General features: G+C 42.8%; 2 protein-coding genes across 7 annotated transcripts; both read left to right on the forward strand.

Annotated features, from left to right (window-relative positions):
• Positions 1–217: 217 nt before the first annotated feature.
• Positions 218–3,941, forward strand: cryz (crystallin, zeta (quinone reductase)). 2 transcript variants are annotated; one of them, XM_029623920.2, is made up of 9 exons: positions 218–325; positions 607–717; positions 912–1,064; positions 1,322–1,485; positions 1,815–1,866; positions 2,014–2,202; positions 2,477–2,578; positions 2,697–2,792; positions 3,472–3,941. In XM_029623920.2, exons 1-9 carry the CDS (start codon positions 323–325, stop codon positions 3,631–3,633), a joined length of 1,032 nt encoding a protein of 343 aa, XP_029479780.1. In that variant the 5' UTR covers positions 218–322; the 3' UTR covers positions 3,634–3,941. The 2 variants fall into 2 exon arrangements, with proteins under 2 accessions (XP_029479780.1, XP_029479781.1); XM_029623921.2 differs by having other exon boundaries at positions 2,053–2,202.
• Positions 3,942–15,379: 11,438 nt separating this feature from the next.
• On the forward strand, positions 15,380–20,884 carry fam151a (family with sequence similarity 151 member A). Of its 5 annotated transcripts, XM_065005820.1 has the most exons (9): positions 15,380–16,104; positions 17,293–17,546; positions 17,824–17,977; positions 18,155–18,304; positions 18,512–18,674; positions 18,972–19,196; positions 19,324–19,463; positions 19,838–19,972; positions 20,154–20,884. In XM_065005820.1, exons 2-9 carry the CDS (start codon positions 17,382–17,384, stop codon positions 20,798–20,800), a joined length of 1,779 nt encoding a protein of 592 aa, XP_064861892.1. In that variant the 5' UTR covers positions 15,380–16,104; positions 17,293–17,381; the 3' UTR covers positions 20,801–20,884. The 5 variants fall into 5 exon arrangements, with proteins under 5 accessions (XP_064861892.1, XP_064861894.1, XP_029479785.1 ...); XM_065005822.1 differs by lacking the exon at positions 17,293–17,546 and having other exon boundaries at positions 15,381–16,104; positions 17,829–17,977; XM_065005821.1 differs by lacking the exon at positions 15,380–16,104 and having other exon boundaries at positions 16,115–17,546.
• Position 20,885: the final 1 nt, after the last annotated feature.

Consider the following 20,885-nt stretch of genomic DNA (forward strand, 5'->3'; position numbering starts at 1 on the left):
CACATGCATCCCAAGAAGATCCGATTCCTTATAATTCACACGTAACCTTCACTAGAATCTTGGACAATTTCATGTTTGTTCCTGTTTCGATACTACTATCCGTCGCCAAATTTGCCCGCGCTGCTTGATTCGAACTCAACATCCACTTCCGCCATCTCCCCCTTCCTGCTTAATGTTTTGAATGAAGTGCAATATGTATCAAACGAGAAACGAGTTTTACGGTGGCGGAGAGTGTCAAATTCGGATGTTTATAATGTCATGCTGTCGCCACCGTGCGGATAGTTATTTTGAGACAGAAACCACTGACAGCTTCCTTGCATAAATGGTGAGTCCGTTTCGACTTTTATTGCCTTGATATGAAATTTATGCTAGTTGTATTTTAGAAACATTATAGTATTTGTACTCAAATGTCCTGCTGAAGTGATAAATTAGCTAGGTAACCAGACAGTGCAGTGGCTCGTTTGGTAACGTTAGCTAAGTTCGCTAGTGCCACTGCACTGTCCAAAGTCCACAAGCCACTCGTGTGTCTACTAACGTTACTACTTGCCAGCTAATGTAAGCTGCATGTAAAGGTTTTAGTTAGTTAGCTACTCTATTTGTGTGCAGATGGCAACAACACCCAAGTTAATGAGAGCCATTCGAGTGAGTGAGTTTGGAGGACCTTCCGTTTTGAAACTCTGCTCCAACATACCTGTGCCAAATCCAGGTCAGAAACAGGTAAAAATCATAAAATTATTCAAAAACGTTAGTAACTTACTATTGCAAACTGGAAAGTGCAAAGGACAATGGATACCTTTTACATATATTGTATTGCACTTCTACCTGTAGCTGTTTTCTAAGTTGTATTATGTTACTTAATTATAGTTCTGCAGAAGGTTCTCTATGTATGAAACAGCCTGTGTGTTATCCAGGTGCTAATCCATGTGCATGCGTGTGGAGTGAACCCCGTGGAGACCTACATCCGCTCTGGGACCTACGCCAGGAAGCCCAGCCTGCCCTACACTCCAGGGACTGATGTGTCAGGGGTCGTGGAAGCTGTCGGAGACAGAGTCCAACTCTTACAGGTGCTGATCTTACTGTACCATCCATCCCTAGGCTACCAGTAACATTATGATCACTGATGGTATTTAGTAACTATTCGCATGTGGCATGTGTAGTTTGTGAGAAAGTAATTGCTTACCAACATTTTGCTTTGAACACTCCTTGATTATATAGACTGAAATACTATGAGTAGTCATTCTGTGAATGTATTCATATTGAGTTTGTGTATGACTATACCATTAGTTGCTGGAGTGGAAGTCTGGTCTATTTTACCTTTCAGGCTGGTGACCGTGTGTTCACCACCGCCACAGAGACAGGAGGGTATGCTGAATACACTGTCGTCTCTGAGGACTGTGTCCACCGCCTGCCAGGCCCCTTAGACTACAAACAGGGAGCTGCCATTGGGATCCCCTACTGCACCGCATACAGAGCTCTCTTCCATAAGTAAGAGACCAGCATTTTTTTGTTTTGTTTAAGGAGAACGGAATTCTGAACAGATTATTTTTATGACAAGATGGGCGCAGAAGCAGGGAGACAGGGTATAAGTGCATAGGGCTCACCGGTCCTACACCAATGTTTTGGTTGAGTTCTTTGGATTTGACATGGTTAGACAGACTCAGCATCACAATCGATATGATGTTCAATTAAGTTGAGATTCACCGACTCTCCTGCAAAAGAAGACTTATTATAATCTGTATGTCTATTATTTACTAATAAAGTCTTTGATTGTGGGGTGTGTACAGTATAATGAGTGATTGAGTCTTATGCTCCAGAGCACATGCTAAAGCAGGCGAGACAGTACTCATCCATGGAGCCAGCGGTGGGGTAAGATCAATGCTCTCTTCTGTTCAATGTCTGAGCTATAGTTATTTTCCCCCATTTTCATTTAATAAAGATCAAATTAATCCAAATTGCCTTTATTACACTGCTTAATGACAAGTATTATTGGGGGGTTGATTTACTAGGGCCCAGTGTTTGTGGCCTTTTCCTTGGTGGTGTGTATCTTTTCAGGTGGGGGTGGCAGCGTGTCAGATGGCCAGAGCCTTGGGTCTGAGGGTCCTGGGGACAGCAGGAACCGCAGAAGGACTGGAGCTGGTCCTGAGGAATGGAGCTCACCAGGCCTTCAACCACAAAGAGGAAGGATACACTAGCAAAATCATGGTAGGTGGGAAGGAGTCATAGTTGCGGTCTCCATAGACCTGAATACATTTTAAGGACATTTTGTGTATGACTCTCAGTGGGTGACTGCTATTATGTTCTACTTTGACACCGATTAGTTGCTAAACCAGGGGGGGTAAAATAAAACACTTGTTATTACAGATAAAAATATTCAAATTTCTAACATGTTAGCCTAGGATAAGTTAAGAACTGGGGTGACGCTTTTGTAAACACAGGTTGTCTTAATGAGTTATGTCTGGGCAATTGTTTTTTACAGGATGCTACCAAGGGGCAAGGGGTAAATGTGATTGTGGAGATGCTGTCTAATGTGAACCTCAGCAATGACCTGCAGATGCTGGCCTACGGGGGGAGAGTGACGGTCGGTATATGTCACGTTAGCATGTGTCATTTATTTTAGACTTTTAGAGCCACTGTTTTGAATATGTATTGGTTATTCATTGTTAATTCTTACTCAGTTTTCCTTTTTTGTTGTTTAGGTTGTTGGCAGTAGAGGCCCCATTGAAATCAACCCTCGAGACACCATGGCCAAAGAGTCCAGCATCATTGGTGTTGCCTTACCCTGCGCTACTGTTGTAAGAGTCTAGATTCCTAGTATAATATGTAGGTTCAGGCAGTGGTCGTTCTATAAATCATACACTCTGTAGTGTAAATTATACTCTACAGTTCAAAAGTTTGGAATCACTTAGAAATGTTCTTGTTTTTGAAAGAAAAGCACTTTTTTTTTTGTCCATTTGAAATAACATCAACTTGATCAGAAATACATTGTAGAAATTCATGTTGTAAATGACTATTGTAGCTGGAAAAGGCAGATTTTTAATGGAATATCTACATAGGTGTACAGAGGCCCATTATCAGCAACCATCACTCCTCTGTTCCAATGGCATATTGTGTTAGCTAATCCAAGTTTATCATTTTAAACTGTGCCTTTATTCTCCGCGATCATCAGAAAACCCTTTTGCAATTATGTTAGCACAGCTGAAAACTGTTGTTCTGATTTAAAGAAGCAATAAAACTGGCCTTCCTTAGACTAGTTTAGTATCTGGAGCATTAGCACTTGTGGGCTCGATTACAGGCTCAAAATGGCCAGAAACAAAGGACTTTCTTCTGAAACTCGTCAGTCTATTCTTGTTCTGAGAAATGAAGGTTATTCTTTAATTAATGGACAAAAATTCATTTTTTTTCTTCAAAAACAAGGACATTTCTAAGTGACCCCAAATTTTTGAACGTTAGTGTATCTTCTGTTGTCTACAGGAAGAGAAAGCTGAGTGTGCCGCGGCCCTATTTGCAGGGATGGATGCTGGTTGGCTGAAACCTGCTGTAGGAAAACAGTACACCCTGGACATGGCCTCCCAGGCCCATATTGACATCATAGACTGCCCTGGGGCTTCTGGGAAGATGGTACTGACCATGTGAATGGAACAGCTGTAGGATTACTGTGAAATGTTACTGATTTACATTGGGATGAAATTCTGATTACTTTACATGTGTTTCATGCATATGGGATTAAAATTGCTGAAAATCTTGCCACAGACAAAGATGGTGTGGCTCACTTTCGGTGATCTTCGTGATGAATCATGTGCATTTCTAAACCAAGTTGTTGTCATTTCAATGCATTGGGTCAACAAGATTTTTTGTTGTTGTGAAATAACTAATTGAATGCCATTTTTGTCAAATATTACAAAGGGAATGCCTCCTTTTCCAGATTAAATCAAAGCGTTGAAGTGTGCAGTCTTTTACCTCTGTTAAGCACAAGTTAAGTCAGGAGTGAGTGAGTGTGACATCGTCCCATCCGGTGCCATCTCAGGTAACAGCCCTGCGAACTGAGCATGCTCAGAGAAGCACAGGTAACCTTACCCAGCCTCTCCAATACGAACACAGACAGTTGACTGTGAAACAGTAGAAGTGACTACCGTAACCTAGGCTGGTCAACGTCGAAATGTTGAAGCACAATGAGTGCTTATGATGTTATATTGGACTGGTTGTAGAGGTAATGTATTCACCTGTAATAGATTCGCAGCTGATATGTGGATGGTCATTGATGGTGTATGGTTGGATTGGTTGGATTCTCTGGTCCATTTAGGCCTGCAGGTAAGACTTGATCTGGATAATGTTTATTCTATGCACAGTTGAAGTCGGAAGTTTACATACACTTAAGTTGGAGTCATTAACTTGTTTTTCAACCACTCCACAAATTTCTTGATAACAAACTATAGTTTTGGCAAATCGGTCAGGACATCTACTTTGTGCATGACACAAGTCATTTCTCCAACAATTGTTTACAGACAGATTATTTCACTTATAATTTACTGTATCACAATTCAAGTGGGTCAGAAGTTTACATACACTAAGTTGACTGTGCCTTAAACAGCTTGGAAAATTCCAGAAAATGTTGTCATGGCTTTAGAAGCTTCTGATAGACTAATTGACATCATTTGAGTCAATTGGAGGTGTACTTGTGCATGTATTTCAAGGCCTACCTTCAAACTCAGTGCCTCTTTGCTTGACATGGGAAAATCAAAAGAAATCAGCCAAGACCTCAGAAAAAAATGGTTGACCTCCGCAAGTCTGGTTCATCCTTGGGAGCAATTTCCAAACGCCTGCAGGTACCACGTTCATCTATACTAACAATAGTACCCGAAGTATAAACACCATGGGACCACTCAGCCGTCATACCGCTCAGGAAGGAAACGCGTTCTGCCTCCTAGAGATGAGCATAATTTGGTGAGAAAAGTGCAAATCAATCCCAGGACAACAGCAAAGGACCTTGTGAAGATGCTGGAGGAAACGGGTACAAAAGTATCTATATCCACAGTAAAACAAGTCCTATATCGACATAACCTGAAAGGCCGCTCAGCAAGGAAGAAGCCACTGCTCCAAAACCGGCATAAAAAAGCTAGACTACGGTTTGCAACTGCACATGGGGACAAATATCGTACTTTTTGCAGAAATGTCCTGTCTGATGAAACAAAAATAGAACTGTTTGGCCATAATGACCATCGTCACCATCCCAACCGTGAAGCACGGGAGTGGCAGCATCATGTTGTGGGGGTGCTTCATAAAATAGATGGCATCATGAGGATGGAAAATTATGTGGATATATTGAAGCAACATCTCAAGACATCAGTCAGGAAGTTTAAGCTTGGTCGCAAATGGGTCTTCCAAATGGACAATGACCCCAAGCATACTTCAAAAGTTGTGGCAAAATGGCTTAAGGACAACAAAGTCAAGGTATTGGAGTGGCCATCACAAAGCTCTGACCTCAACCCTATAGAAAATTTGTGGGCAGAACTGAAAAGGCGTGTGTGAGCAAGGAGGCCTACAAACCTGACTCAGTTACACCAGCTCTGTCAGGAGGAATGGGCCAAAATTCACTCAACCGTATTGTGGGTAGCTTGTGGATGAGTACCCAAAACATTTGACCCATGTTAAACAATTTAAAGGCAATGCCACCAAATACTAATTGAGGGTATGTAAACTTCTGACCCACTGGGAATATGATGAAAGAAATAAAAACTTAAATAAATCATTCTCTCTACTGTTATTCTGACATTTCACATTCTTAAAATTAAGTGGTGATCCTAACTGACCTAAGACACATTTTTATTAGGATTAATTTGGGTTTATTAGGATTAAATGTCAGGAATTGTGAAAGCCAAATACATTTAAGCTCAGGTTAAGGTGTATGTAAACTTCTGACTTCAACTGTATGACTCAGATAAAAACTCATAGGTAACATGGGTGAACTGAAAAGACTCCAGGGGGTCATCATGCATGTTTCATTGATCTCCGATTGTTACCATTACTTTCCACCCAGTTTGTTTGGTCTCCTAGCAACACAAGCTAAATGAGCAAAGTACTAAGGCGATGTCCTTTACAAAATAGCCTCCAACACTCTACTCAGCAAATTGGATGCAGTCTATTACAGTGCCATCTGTTTTGTCACCAAAGCCCCATATACTACCCACCACTGCGAACTGAATGCTCTCGTTGGCTGGCCCTCGCTTCATATTCGTCGTCAAACCCACTGGCTCCAGGTCATCTATAAGTCTTTACTAGGTAAAGCCCCGTCTTATCTCAGCTCACTGGTCACCATAGCAGCACCCACCCGTAGCATGCGCTCCAGCAGGTATATCTCACTGGTCACCCCCAAAGCCAATTCGTATTTTGGCTGCCTTTCCTTCCAGTTCTCTGCTGCCAATGACTGGAACAAACTGCAAAAATCACTGAAGCTGGAGACTCATATCTCCCTCACTAGATTTAAGCACCAGCTGTCAGAGCAGCTCACTGATCACCGCACCTGTACATAGCCCATCTGTAAATAGTCCATCCAACTACCTCATCCCACATACTGTTATTTATTTAATTTATTTTGCTCCTTTGCACCCCAGTATCTCTACTTGCACATTCATCTTCTGCACATCTATCACTCCAGTGTTTAATTGCTATATTGAAATTAATTTGCCACTATGGCCTATTTATTGCCTTACCTCCCTTATCCTACCTCATTTTCACACAATGTATATAGACTTTTTATATTGTATTATTGACTGTATGTTTGTTTATTCCATGTGTAACTGTGTTGTTGTATGTGTCGCACTGCTTTGCTTTATCTTGGCCAGGTCGCATTTGTTCTCAACTAGCCTACCTGGTTAAATAAAGGTGAAAATAAATAAAAATGTTACTGAGCTGAATGTGTTTTTATTTTTTTTTTAAGTAAAAAAATGAGACTATGGTTTTTATATCTGTAGGAGCAGTATGACCAGACATGAGTTGAGACAAGATGATGAGGCCCTGAGACCACTTACATGGGAGAGGCAACACACCATGCAGCCTGGCCAGTAACAAACCATGAGAAGTATGTCTACCGTAACATTTCAACACCGATTTGTCAATATTCAACACATGAAAGGTATATTCTCTCTACACATGCTGTTCAGGTATTGGATTAATGCTTCACAATATAGGTCTATTGAATGTGTGAACAGCTAAGATATTAAATATACTGACACGAAATGTTGATATACTGTACCATTCCCCTCCCAAGCTAACCAGCTGTGTGTGTGTCCCCTTGGTGAAACCCAGGTGTTCTCCTGATGCTGATGCTGTCAATCACACATACCCAGAGCCTCTCCTCATGTCCTGCCTCCTGTGTGGTGTGTTCTGAAGATACTGTCATCTGTTACAAGCTCTCCAACATCCTAGGTAAGAAGGAGCATTGACTGCCGAGTTGAGATTAAGAAATATCATCCTCTACTAATGATCTATGATAGCATTCATTTGAACAAGATTTGTTGGAATGTCTTGTTCCACACTAGCCTATGGCTATCATAAAGACACTGACTCTTTGTGCCAACACCTATCGGTGTATTAAAGCAGTAATGATTGACAACCAGGTTTGTGTTTTCTTCCACCTCTAGAGGCCCCTGAGACCACCAAGGCCCTGATGCTGACCGACGGCACCATCGTGTCCGTGGACCGCCACTTCCTGTCTGACATGTCCAGCATGACCATGCTGTCCCTCAGCCACAACGCCATCACCACCATCGCCCACGACGCCTTCCAGAACCTCACCGTCCTCCACACCCTCCTCCTGGACCACAACCACCTCTCCAGCCAGGCCCTGGGGAAGGACACCTTTTCCTGGCTGCCCAGGTTGGAGATCCTCAAGCTGGGGAACAACGCCCTCAGGGATGTCAACGGCTCCTGGTTCCATGCCACCGGGGCCTTGCGGACGCTGCAGCTGGAAGGGAACCGCCTCTCCAGGCTGGACGCCACCACCTTTGCCTTGGCAGACCTCCAGGGGCTGGAGACCTTGGATCTGTCCGATAATCTGATCACCTATCTGGGGAAGGATAGCTTCCGGGGCCTGCTGGGGCTGCATAGTCTGGATCTGTCCAGGAATCAGCTCCGGAGCGCCCCGCCAGAGGTGTTTTCGTACCTATCGTGGATGTCTAGTCTGAACCTGGAACTAAACTGGTGGGACTGTACATGTGAGCTGAGGAAGCTGGCGTCTTTCCTCACCAGCTATATGGAGGCTCCGGATAAGGTTATCTTCTGTTGCTCGTTTGAGCTTTTTTTCTTGTTTTCTTTTTATACTTTTATTTATTGTATTCCTTTTTTTTACCAATATGTTTTATTATTTTGAATTAGGGCTAACACATTTTGGCTGCCTGCAAGTATTATAAGAAAGGTGCTTTATGGTATTTAAACTATATTGTATAAAATGTGCTATGTAGATGTATGTTGTTATCATTGTAACAATATGATTACTATAATAACATTCTTGTTCAGGTACTGTTCAACGGGCGTAGGATGGTGTGTGTGAGTGCTGACAACCCGGCAGTGAAGACGGTGCTGGAGCTGACAGAGGCCAACTGTGTTCCAACAAATCAGAACATCACAGTGCAGGTTGAGGCTAAGAACGCCATCTCCTCTCAGCGTTATACCAGAGACCTGGCTCTGGCTGCAGCCTTCTGCTTTGCTGGTCAGTACCTCAGAAACTAGATCCTCCATGGCCACTTTCTAGCCACACGTAACTTTTCTCTACTCAAATAGTGGTAAATATATGAAATTGTACAGGACAATGTGACTTCTGTATCATGGAACTCCGTAAAGTGTATCAACAATTAAAGTAAAGAGTGTTTTTATCATTTTATCCCCATACATAAAGCTTAGGTCAGTCGGCTGTAACACATAACTATGCTAATAACGTACAGGTGGCGTTGGACTCACCCTAGCTGTGGTGTACATTGTTTACTGCAAACTGGGGATGAACAAGAGCCTGAAGGTCTGGAGAGACAGGACTGGAGCTGAGGAGGATGAGAATGGGAGGACAGCTCCCACCCAAACAGTCACCCAGTGGGATCTGAGCAGGGAGAATGAGGCCCTACGTATGGCTCAAATGGGACTGGAAACCAAGCTGATCATTCCCAATAGCCACCTTCAGCCTTGGGACAGGGAGAGAGCCATGTTTGACCTGAGAATAGGCAAAGATGGTGACCATTTTACATGCCCCCATTGTGGCCCTGCAGTCAGTGGGTCTGCAATGGAACAGGAGGTAAGAGAAGGACACTTGGGGGCAGCCCTGCACATGGTCAGACAAGGAGGCCAGCCCAACAAGATGGAGAGTCTGGCCATAACAGAGGAGAGCGATGAGAGGAAGAGACATGTGCCCCAACAAGCACTGATATCAAAGACAGAAGGTGAGCATGTTTTGAATCAATATTTCACTGCATAGACTGATTAGGATTATATCAGTGATGAGACTATAGGCAGACACACACACACACACTGCAGATGTCTAACTCTCTTTCCCTGTTGTCATTCACAGATCTAAGCGGTCAAAGGTCATTGGTCGGGCCACCACAGGGTCAGAGCAACCATATTCTTAGTCAGGAGGAGTTACTCTATCACCAGCAGAGTTTAAATATAAAAAGCCATGATGGTTCTAATGGCAACAACCAGCTATTGGGTGGCAGGGGTTACTATTCACCTGCACATGGAAACATGCCTACACATAAGAGTCTAAAAGATGAGATGGTAAGACCTGGAAATCACATAGGCCTTGACAACAGACCGTCAAAAATGGACTTCCAATCAGAGCATGGTAGAACTGTACCTGACTGTCAACACCAAACCGTCAGCTGTGTGAACTGTTACAGAACCTATGAGTATGGACAGCCAGGGGAGAAAGTCAGAGATGTATTGTATGACATCAGTGCAAGAGAATCTGCTGGTTATGATGGTTCTCCCAACCACAACCCACTTACAAGGCTAAACACCCGAAGGAGCATGAACTGCAACCAGTCTAATATGGATATCTATGCAAAGCATGCACGCAAGCAGAGGAGTGTGACTTTTGACTTGGAAAGATCTGGAGTGCATGTCGTTGATGTACAAAGGATGAACCATGACAGGGAAGATAAACATGACAGGATTAAAAGTTCTAGGAAAGTGGAAAATGGTGATAAACAGATCCTGAGCTATGAAAGCATTGGACGATCTGTGAGGAGTAATGGTCTTAAAAGAGAGGACCTCTCCAAAAGGCATAAACGTAAAGCCCAGTCAGATGGTTTACTAAAAGTGAAGCTCAACCTTAACCCTCTTAAGAAAAGCAAGGTCCATCCAAGGAAAAACAGCCGCAAGAGACTAGAACAGGGCGATAGAGAAAGAACTGACTCCAAGAACCGAAAACAACTGCAAACGACGGGTAAAGATGCCAAAGACAAAAGGCACAACCAGGAAGAGTCTAAAGAAAAAACTGACAAATCCAATAAAGGAAACTCGTCTCACAAAAACAAAGCCAATCAGTCATCCAAAAAGAAATCTACCACCAGCAAGTCTAAAGAAACTGATGATAATGAAGATCAAGAGGAAGAAGATCCAGTGCCACAGGAAAACAATGCATCCTCCAAGCAAAAAAAGACAAACTCAAAATCAAAACTTCAGGAGGGCTCGAATAGTGACCATTCCAAGAAGAGTAGAGCTGATCCAGATCAGAAAACCGACGTCACACAATATAAAACTGGAGGAGAAACAGAGGTCTCTGGTGGAGCACCTATACCAAGTAATGTGAGTTCTTACCAGTCATACATCAACGGAGCGGGTGGGAGTTCAGTCAATGGGCAACAGGTGGAAGAATACAGAAATGGACAGGACCAAGCACCGATCCCTGAGGTGCCCCAACACCCCGGTTACCTAGGCGATGGAGTGACTCTTCAGAGGACATTGAGTAGCCCACAACTGTCAGCAGCAAAGCCCCTCAAAGGAATGGAAAGGACTTCCAGTTACAGTAACCTTGCTGTCCAGGGAGGAAACTCTATACTATTACAAAACACTGTTGCACCAAACACCATTTATGGTGGCAACTCACAGGCTCAAAGTCTGAGTAGACAAGGCAGTTTAGGTCCGCCATCTTTACTGACTAACATCCCACCCACATCCCCACTATATACAGACAATGCAAGGAGCTCACCTGTAAATCCACTGATTCAGCGGTTGTCACAGTCAGTTCGAGGCAACTCCAACCAGGGGGCCATGATTGGCTCTCAGCCAGCCCAGTTTCCAGTACCCCAAAGAGTGAGAGATCTCGCTCTGCTTGACCAGGGTCCTGGATCACTAAATGGGCAGAATATCTCTCAGCTTGCCCAGGATCCTGGATCACTAAATGGGCAGAATATCTCTCAGCTCGCCCAGGATCCTGGATCACTAAATGGGCAGAATATGTCTCAGCTTGCCCAGGATCCTGGATCACTAAATGGGCAGAATATCTCTCAGCTTGCCCAGGGTCCTGGATCACTAAATGGGCAAAATATCTCTCAGCTTGCCCAGGGTCCTGGATCACTAAATGGACAGAATATCTCTCAGCTTGCCCAGGGTCCTGGATCACTAAATGGGCAGAATATCTCTCAGCTTGCCCAGGATCCTGGATCACTAAATGGGCAGAATATGTCTCAGCTTGCTCAGGGTCCTGGATCACTAAATGGGCAGAATATGTCTCAGCTTGCCCAGGATCCTGGATCACTAAATGGGCAGAATATCTCTCAGCTCGCCCAGGATCCTGGATCACTAAATGGGCAGAATATGTCTCAGCTTGCCCAGGATCCTGGATCACTAAATGGGCAGAATATCTCTCAGCTTGCCCAGGATCCTGGATCACTAAATGGGCAGAATATGTCTCAGCTTGCTCGGGGTCCTGGATCACTAAATGGGAAAAATATGTCTCAGCTTCCCCAGGATCCTGGATCACTAAATGGGCAGAATATGTCTCAGCTTCCCCAGGATCCTGGATCACTAAATGGGCAGAATATGTCTCAGCTTGATCAGGGTTCTAGTTCAGGTCCAGGCTCACTAAATGTAGAGAGTCTCTCCAACAACAACAGTATGAACCCCGCAGTTGCCCCTGTTCTACAGGAGTACCTGTCCTCAGCAGAAGGCTCACCCAGAAGGATTAGACTGGTGCTGCCTGAGAGAACCACTAACAGATCGCCAACTGCTCTGGAGAGGAAAATCCGATAATAAGTGGATTTGAATTGTCCAATTGGGTTTTCTTATGGACTCAAAAAAGGATGACTCAAAAATAACACTTAATCTTAATGCTCAAGTGAACTTAAAATGATCCTGTCTATGTCAGTCCTAAGCATCTCTCTTCATAACGTACATGGAACTCAACCTGTCTTCCTATTGTTAATACCTGACTCAAAGCGTTCTAAACTATTTCATGTTTGTCAAGTGTGTGGCTTGGTAGGTGACTTACTTGTATTTTTATAAAGTCAATTTAGCACAGGTTTGGGTTACAGTTGGCGCAGGGTAGACACGTGGCAGTATGGGTTTAGTTTGAAACCCCGACTGACCCCTAATTGCACTCCATTGGGTTTAGGCTTACACAAGTTGACACTTCATTATAAGGCTCTGCATTAGAGCAATGGGCTCTAATTTCAGGTAAACTATGAATGAGTAGAACAATGTGGTGAAGTTTATGGAATACACATTCTAAATTTTGACCTAGTAACCTCTCAGCCTTGGTTGTGTGTAAATAATGAAAAAAGCAGTCTGCTGTTTTTACCAGCTTGCACCTGAGCCTAAAACTGTAACGACAAGAGTCACTTACACCATTGTTTACTTGGCCCACTAATAAGGCCTAGATTCAATCAGATCAACCGTTAACCGGCGATATACAACACCCGAAACCCGCATAACTGATGTTGTGGGGGAAACGCTCTTTTCACTGCACTTCGATACCAAAGTGAGTTTTTCGTAGCAGTTTAGGAAGATTAATGTAGCAGGTTAAGAGATATTTTGTCGGTGTCGGAGGAGTAACTGTGTTGGAGCTGTCAAAATCGGTGAGCAGCTGCACTTGATCATTGTCACGAAGCTACACCCATTCCACTCGCGTTAGAAGTTCAGAACGAGAAAGTGTATATATGGTTGATTTTGCAAATACAGGCACTTTTTGGTTTTGAAAATGAAACCACTTGAAACTGATTTTTATCTATCTGAATATTTTCTTCACTCTATCTGGAAACAATATCAAATAGTGGCTGAGACCACACTATTCAATGTCATTACCAACATGCCATAAAATGTGCTATTTTAGTTGAAAAGGAAATTGCAGTAATTGTTCCTAAGGTATTTCTATAACATAAAAAAAAAATGTGTCAGTTTTTAAAAAACTATTTTTGAAGTTTTCTTAATTATATACATTCGTCATTGTCATGTCTAAATGTCCATAAATGCCTTAATGATACTCACATGTATTCGCTACATCAAAATCAGAATATTTGACATAATTTCTCAAATAATCTTAAGAACAAGCATATAAGGTTCACTTTTGGGAAAAATCATCAATATCAATTGTAATTTAATGCACCGTTTCCTCAAAAATATGTACCGTGATGGTAATGACTTAGTATTGTGGTAATGACAGAGTGTGATGGAAATGACATTTCATATAAAACAACTGATTAAAAAAATTACCATTAAACATTTTAATATCACAGTTGTACATGTTTAATTTGATTGAAGACATAGAACACACCATTCAAAACCTCAAAACACAAAGGTTACTTACCTCAAGAAGTTAAAGCATCTTTTAGAAAACAAATTGGCATTCAATGCAATACGCAGAAATACATGTACAAGGTTGGAAACACTGGTGGACATTAAACAAATGATTGTTCACTGGCTGCATGTTCACTGGCTGCAGTCTATTAATTCAGACTCGTGAGACAGGTATGTGCTCACTCAAGATTAGGTTTAGCCCTCAATGCTCTCTATTGCTTAACGAGATAGCAAATTTCCTCCCAGACTGCGCCATCAAGCATCACATGCCATTTTGTCACTGGATGAGGCTGAGGGACAAGCCCAAGCACATTCTCTGGTTGGTACCATACAATGTCCTCTCTCATTGGCCAAAAGATTTGGTTGTTTCCCACACAACTCATCGTATTGACTAGAGCACAGCTCTCTGCATCAACATATTGTATAATACCAGGATAAGGGTCTTCATCATATTTCACAACATACCACATTCCAATCAGTCCCTCATGTACAGTTGAACTCGGAAGTTTACATACACCTTAGCCAAATACATTTAAACTCAGTTTTTCACAATTCCTGACATTTAATCCTAGTAAAAATTCACTGTCTTAGGTCAGTTGGGATCACCACTTTATTTTAAGAATGTGAAATGTTAGAATAATAGTAGAGATAATGATTTATTCCCAGTGGGTCAGAAGTGTACATATACACTCAATTAGTATTTGGTAGCATTGCCTTTATTTTTTATCTTGGGTCAAACGTTTAGGGTAGCCTTCCACAAGCTTCCCACGATAAATTGGGTGAATTTTGGCCCATTCCTCCTGACACAGTGGTGTAACTGAGTCAGGTTTGTAGGCCTCCTTGCTCGAACACGCTTTTTCAGTTCTGACCACAAAATGTCTATGGGATTGAGGTCAGGGCTTTGTGATGGCCACTCCAATACCTTGACTTTGTCCTTAAGCCATTTTGCCACAACTTTGGAAGTATGCTTGGGGTCATTCTTCATTTGGAAGACCCATTTGCGACCAAGCTTTTAACTTCCTGACTGATGTCTTGAGATGTTGCTTCAATATATCCACATCATTTTCCCACCTCATGATGCCATCTATTTTGTGAAATGCACCAGTTCCTCCTGCAGCAAAGCATCCCCACAACATGATGCTGCCACCCCCGTGCTTCACGGTTGGGATGGTGTTCTTTGGCTTGCAAGCCGCCCCCTTTTTCCTCCAAACATAACGATGGTCATTATGGCCAAAAAGTTCTATTTTTTATAATACTTTTCCATCATAATTTGCAAATAAATTCAGTAAAAATCCTACAATGTGATTTTCTGGATTTTGTTTCTTCTCATTTTGTCTGTCATAGTTGAAGTGTGGGAGAACTTGCACAATTGGTGGCTGACTAAATACTTTTTTGCCCCACTGTACATCAATGTTGTTGTCTATCCGGAACATAGCCCAGTCCATGTGATTGAAGCAATCTTGAAGCGTGGAATCCGATTGCTCGGACCAGCGTTGAACAGACCTGAGCTTGGGCGTTTCCTGTTTTGGTTTCTGTTTATTGGCTGGGAGCAACAAAATGGAGTCGTGGTCAGATTTGCCAAAAGGAGGGCGGGGGAGGGCTTTGTATGCGTTGCGGAAGTTAGAATAACAATGATCCAGAGTGCTGCCAGCTCGAGTCGCGCATTCGATATGCTGATAAAATTTAGGGAGCCTTGTTTTCAGATTAGCTTTGTTAAAATCCCCAGCTACGATAAATGCAGCCTCAGGATATATGCTTTCTAGTTTACATAGAGTCCAGTGAAGTTCTTTCAGGGCCTTCGAGGTATCTGCTTGGGGGAGGGGATATACACGGCTGTGATTGTGATTATAATCAAAGAGAATTCTCTTGGTAGATAATTTGATTGTAAGGAATTCTAGGTCAGGTGAACAAAAGGACTTGAGTTCCTGTATGTTGTTATGATCACACACGTCTCGTTAATCATAAGGTATACACCCCCGCCCTTCTTATCAGAGAGATGTTTGTTTCTGTCGGCGCGATGCGTGAAGAAACCGGGTGGATGTACCGACTCTGATAACATATCCCGAGTGAGCCATGTTTCTGGAAGGCAACCCTTGCTCGAATTTCATCTACCTTTTTGTCAAGAGACTAGACATTGGCGAGTAGTATACTCGGGAGCGGTGAGCAATGTGTCAGTCTACGGAGCCTGACCAGAAGACCGCTCCGTCTGCCCCTTCTGTGGTGCTGTTGTTTTGTGTCACCTACTGGGATCAGATCCATTGTCCTGGGTGATGGTCCGAAAAGAGGATCCGCTTCGGGAAAGTCATATTCCTGGTTGTAATGTTGGTAAGTTGACGATGCTCTTATATCCAATTGTTCTTCCCAGCTGTATGCAATAATACTTAAGATTTCCTGAGGTAACAATGTAAGAAATAATACATAAAAAAAACAAAATACTGCATAGTTTCCTAAGAATGCGAAGCGAGGCGACCATCAATTATCAATATTTTTTAAAGTATAATACGTACCAGAATGTCAAAAGTGTGGGTGTAAGAAAGGACGAAAACTGCTCAAAACAGTGAAATCCAGACATCAAATGCTTTATGAAATAAATGTAAAAAAAGTTTAAGGTTATTTTAGTCTCTACTATGTGGATGTTTACTAAAGCGGATCTGATTGAATAGAGGCATAACTCTGTAAACCTCTGTGTTATATAACCATACCAAACGTAACATATCATTCTAATTTAAGATTTGCGTTTAATATGATAATCTAGTCTATGAGACCATGCTGGTTTAGCATGGTCAAAATACCCACTGGGCACAGACGTCTATTCCACTTTGGTTCAACGTAATTTTGTTTGAATTACATGGATACAACGTTGATTCAACCAGTGTGTGCCCAGTATGCTGTTGGTGCAGTATGGAACTGTCTGTCCTTCACAGGATTCAGCAGTGAAGCACTGGGTCATGTTCATTAGGCACCAAATGGAAGAAAATTGATTACCTTGACTAGTCCAGTTAGAAACGTACATTTTCGTCTTACGTTGTAAAATATTTTAAAGTTTTCTGTTGCATGCCATAATAAACACAACCCTGTTGTCTGGACAATAACAATGTTGTTCTGATTAACTGATAATGTGACATTAGAATACGATGTGCTGGACAATCAACTCCATATCACACCTGTAGTTATCAATAAATACCTTCAGATAAAAGTGTATAAATAATTAATCCATCAGTTTGAGAAATGTATTTGGTTATAAATCATTAGGCCACCACACGTTTATCTTCTGAGTTCATCCTTGACCCGTGAAAAAACAATAGGCTAGTTATCTCGGAATCCAAGGGTAGAGCGTCATAAGAATGAGAGGTGAGATAATGCCCTGTATTCTCTTTATCTGCTCTGTGAAATCACTGTGATCTCTGGTCCATAGATAACACTCATTGGCTGGACTGTGTAGGAAAGTAGATAACACACACACACATGGTTCACTCATTATAAAACACTACACTTTCTCTCACTCAACAACAGTCCAACAGTCCTTGTCTGCCTGTCTGCACGGAATCTGACTGCACTTGTCACAGCTTTGAGATCTCATTGAGGAGGAAAAGACAGAGAAAATGTATGAAGAAGGAAAGAAGAAAGAGGAAGAAGAGAATGAAGACCTGAGGAGATATTGTCGATACTTTACTAAAGAACAGTTGATCATGCTGTGTGTCTGTATTGCTCTGTTTGTGCTACTTCTGGTCATCACCATCACCTCTGTTCTTTTGACTCAAAATGGAGGTAAATAAAAAAAATACAATCAACAGTTATTTACTTACTGATCCCAGAATACAAATTAATCAGCATAATAATCAATTGAAATATATAATCTGTTGATCTTAACACTTCCAATATTTTTTTTAAAATAATGTTGAAATGGCGTTTGTATCTACTGTAACCCATGTTACGCCTTGCTTGTATCTTGATCACTATAACTGCAGTTTCCATATCGATAAGGGCTACAGGTTACGATAGCTAATCATCTGTGACGAGAAGATAACTGTTCCTGTGCCTACTGGTAGGGCATCTGAAACGATCCTGCCGTTCCCTACTGATGGAGACATGCTGGACTTCCTCGTCCAAACTGGAGACATCAGGGAGAGAGACGCGCTGTACGCCACCTGGTATCACCGCGCCAACAACAAGTCAGAGATGAACATAGCACTGCAAAGTAATTTTAAAAGGATTTGCAGTAGCATTCACTTAGGACACACCGTAGCAAAACATTTCCCAATGAAAAAAAAGAGTGTTTCTTATTGGACACATTCAGGTAGTCCCTCCCTGTTTCAGTCCGTTTGAATCCGTCTGGTGGCTAGTGAACACAACCCTGTTCTGTCCCCCTCTCTAGGTTCTATCATGGTTTTGGAGGCTGATGTGACTGTGCAGGGATACGCTACGGTCAACGTGACCACCATCCCCATCATGGCTCATCCTCCTGCTGTCTACAGTGACAACACTCTGGACCAGTGGCTGGATGCCGTGCTCCAGTCAAAGAAAGGTATCAAGCCTAGCAATACGACTTCAGATATCAATTCAACTCTAAATATCAGTCAGAGCCTTGTGAAACAGTTTCTTCTGGTCCTTTAGTACCAATCTATAAAGTCAATCAATTATCCAAAAGGATCTAAGCTATGCATAATCACATGAAACCTGATGTACTTTCGTATTACCTACAAAATGTCTGTAATACAACTGACTCCTTCAGGCATAAAGCTGGACTTCAAATGCATCCAGGCGGTGACTCCCTCTCTGGGCATCCTGAGCATGAAGAACCAGACTAAAGGCATCAATCGGCCGGTGTGGCTGAACGCTGACATCCTCCCTGGGCCAAACGTCCCAGCCTTCTGGCCTGTCATCGACGGACCTGAGTGAGTAGCAAGGAAAGAGCAAATCGTATTAGCCAAATCTCAGACCTGCATGTTTTGATTTATGCTTCAGCAAACTCATTTTACAATACAGATCTCGTACCAGCAGGATGGATTGCCAAGTGCAATTTAGTTTCAACCTTTTCTTTCACAATAATCATGAGCAGATAGATTTTTCTTATTCAATTTAAGATACCAGTGCTTTATTGCATGCCACTGTCTGACTTGGAGATCTAACAGGATCTCAGAGTTTGAATCAGTCTCATACTAATTATACCCAACTTTCCTGTCTCCATGCAGGTTCTTGGCAATGATCCAGCAGAGTTTTCCAGACGTGACCATCTCTCCTGGATGGGCAGTTCTGTATCTGCCCCAGTTCCCAAACGTCACCTACACACAGGCCATGGTGGAGGACATGTACGCCATCATCAAAAATGTCCCTCAGACAGTCACCTTCCCCGTCCACGCGCTCATGGCCAAGAACGGATGGCCTCACATCAGCTGGTTACTCAGCCAGTCACCAAAGTAACTAGAACAGCTCCTATACAGTAATTGATCTAGTCGTGACTTTCATATCTTCCAATCACACTGATGAAGGTTACACTTGTCTGAATGGTGGACAATGAGATAAGCTGTCTGTCCCTGTGTACAGGTTCAGTCTGACTCTGTGGCAGAGCCAGGAAAAGAACCCCAGTGTGAATGACCTGCTGTTTGTCAGAGACAACACCAACCCTAAGCGAGTCTACTATGACATCTATGAACCTGTCCTATCCCAGTTTAAAGAAGCTGCCAGTAAGTCAAACCCTGTGAAACTCTCCTCTGGGACCCCCAGACGTTTCAGAATTTTGTTGTAGCTCTGAACTAGTTAACCCGATTCAGGATTAGTTGACATGTTGTGCTAGCTGTGCTAGCTCTGGAATAGATCAAACACATGGAGCAGCTGGGGGTCCCTGAGGAGAGTTTTGAGAACCATCTATGACTTATGTACAGTCATATGAATCATTATCATTAGCTTCTTCATTATTAGTATTACCATTCTACATTCCTGTCTTGAAAATGTATTTCAAAATCATTTTCAACAACAACTAGTAAAAAACAAATGGTATTTCCAACCAGTCCATCCTGATATTAATGTAAACAGGACTGAGTTGTTTGTGTGATTGTAGAGCAAAGAGATCGGCAGAGGAGGTTCTACCCTGGAGGAGACCTGATTGACTATTTCCAGCCGAAATATAGAGATGGCTTGTACATCCAGTGGAACACAGTCACAGACAGAGCCTCACTGCTTTCTCTGCTGTCAGGTAGGAGTGATGATGATGATGATGAAGGGTGCGGGTGTAACCAAAATGGCAACCTTAGAGAATTGCAATGATAGGTTTTATACAGATATTTTTGTTTTTTGTTCAGTGACATTCATACTGTCTAGAGTTGAATATTGAATACAGCGGTCAAATCTCCTGATGGATTCATAATCTGTTGCAGGCAGTGCCAGTGGCATGCTCATCATTCCAGTAGGATCTGGTTCCGCCCAGCCTGGGGTCCCAGTGGTGGAGGGCTCCCGTCCAGAGTTCCTTCTCCAGGACTCCCTGAACCTGGTTCTGGCCTCTCCAAAACCCTTTGGTATCTATTTAAGGATCCAGTCCCAGAGCCAGCTGGAACCCTCTCTCCACCTGCTCAGCTCAGCCTACCACAGCGACCTCCTGTACCGCCCCGTCTGGGTCAACATGGCTCTGTCCCATGGAGCCTTCCAGACCCAGGGCTACATCTCTGGGAGGGAGTTCCTCCACACAGTCAACCAGGTGTTCCCCTATGTGACCCTGGCCCCCAGCTGGCCTCTTGAAGTCCTGAGGGAGGGGTATAACAGGGCCATGGTGGATGACATGGAGGTTTTACTGAAGGAGGCGTGGCAGGCTGTGTCCCTGCAGGTGAGGGCGGAGCCACTGGGGAGATCTGTGGAGGGACAGAGAAGGATTCGGGAGGTGCAGTCAAGGTACTCACTTACAGTGGAGACCGGGATAGAAAGTGGGATTGATGAGGAGGCAGGACCACAGGCAATCATGGCCAACCTCTCTGGGAGCAAAGACAGAAGCTTGTTTTTTATAACTGAGAACTACTGGTCTAAGATGTGAAGACCTCTTAAATGACAGTTTGCTACATTTTCATATAATCTTTTGTTGTATTTAAAGTAATAAATAAAAACCAATGAAAAACAAC

This window comes from Oncorhynchus nerka, linkage group LG20 (genome assembly GCF_034236695.1).
Source record: "Oncorhynchus nerka isolate Pitt River linkage group LG20, Oner_Uvic_2.0, whole genome shotgun sequence".
NCBI lineage: Eukaryota > Metazoa > Chordata > Actinopteri > Salmoniformes > Salmonidae > Oncorhynchus > Oncorhynchus nerka.

What these genes read in the sequence shown, in the direction of transcription:
- fam151a (XM_065005820.1), top strand. Translation starts at nt 17,382, where the DNA reads ATGTATGAAGAAGGAAAGAAGAAAGAGGAAGAAGAGAATGAAGACCTG. An exon ending in TTACTCAGCCAGTCACCAAA is followed by an intron (nt 19,197 to 19,323) that starts GTAACTAGAACA and finishes CCCTGTGTACAG; the next exon opens with GTTCAGTCTGACTCTGTGGC. An exon ending in CCAGTTTAAAGAAGCTGCCA is followed by an intron (nt 19,464 to 19,837) that starts GTAAGTCAAACC and finishes GTGTGATTGTAG; the next exon opens with AGCAAAGAGATCGGCAGAGG.
- cryz (XM_029623920.2), top strand. An exon ending in TACAGAGCTCTCTTCCATAA is followed by an intron (nt 1,486 to 1,814) that starts GTAAGAGACCAG and finishes CTTATGCTCCAG; the next exon opens with AGCACATGCTAAAGCAGGCG. An exon ending in GATACACTAGCAAAATCATG is followed by an intron (nt 2,203 to 2,476) that starts GTAGGTGGGAAG and finishes TGTTTTTTACAG; the next exon opens with GATGCTACCAAGGGGCAAGG.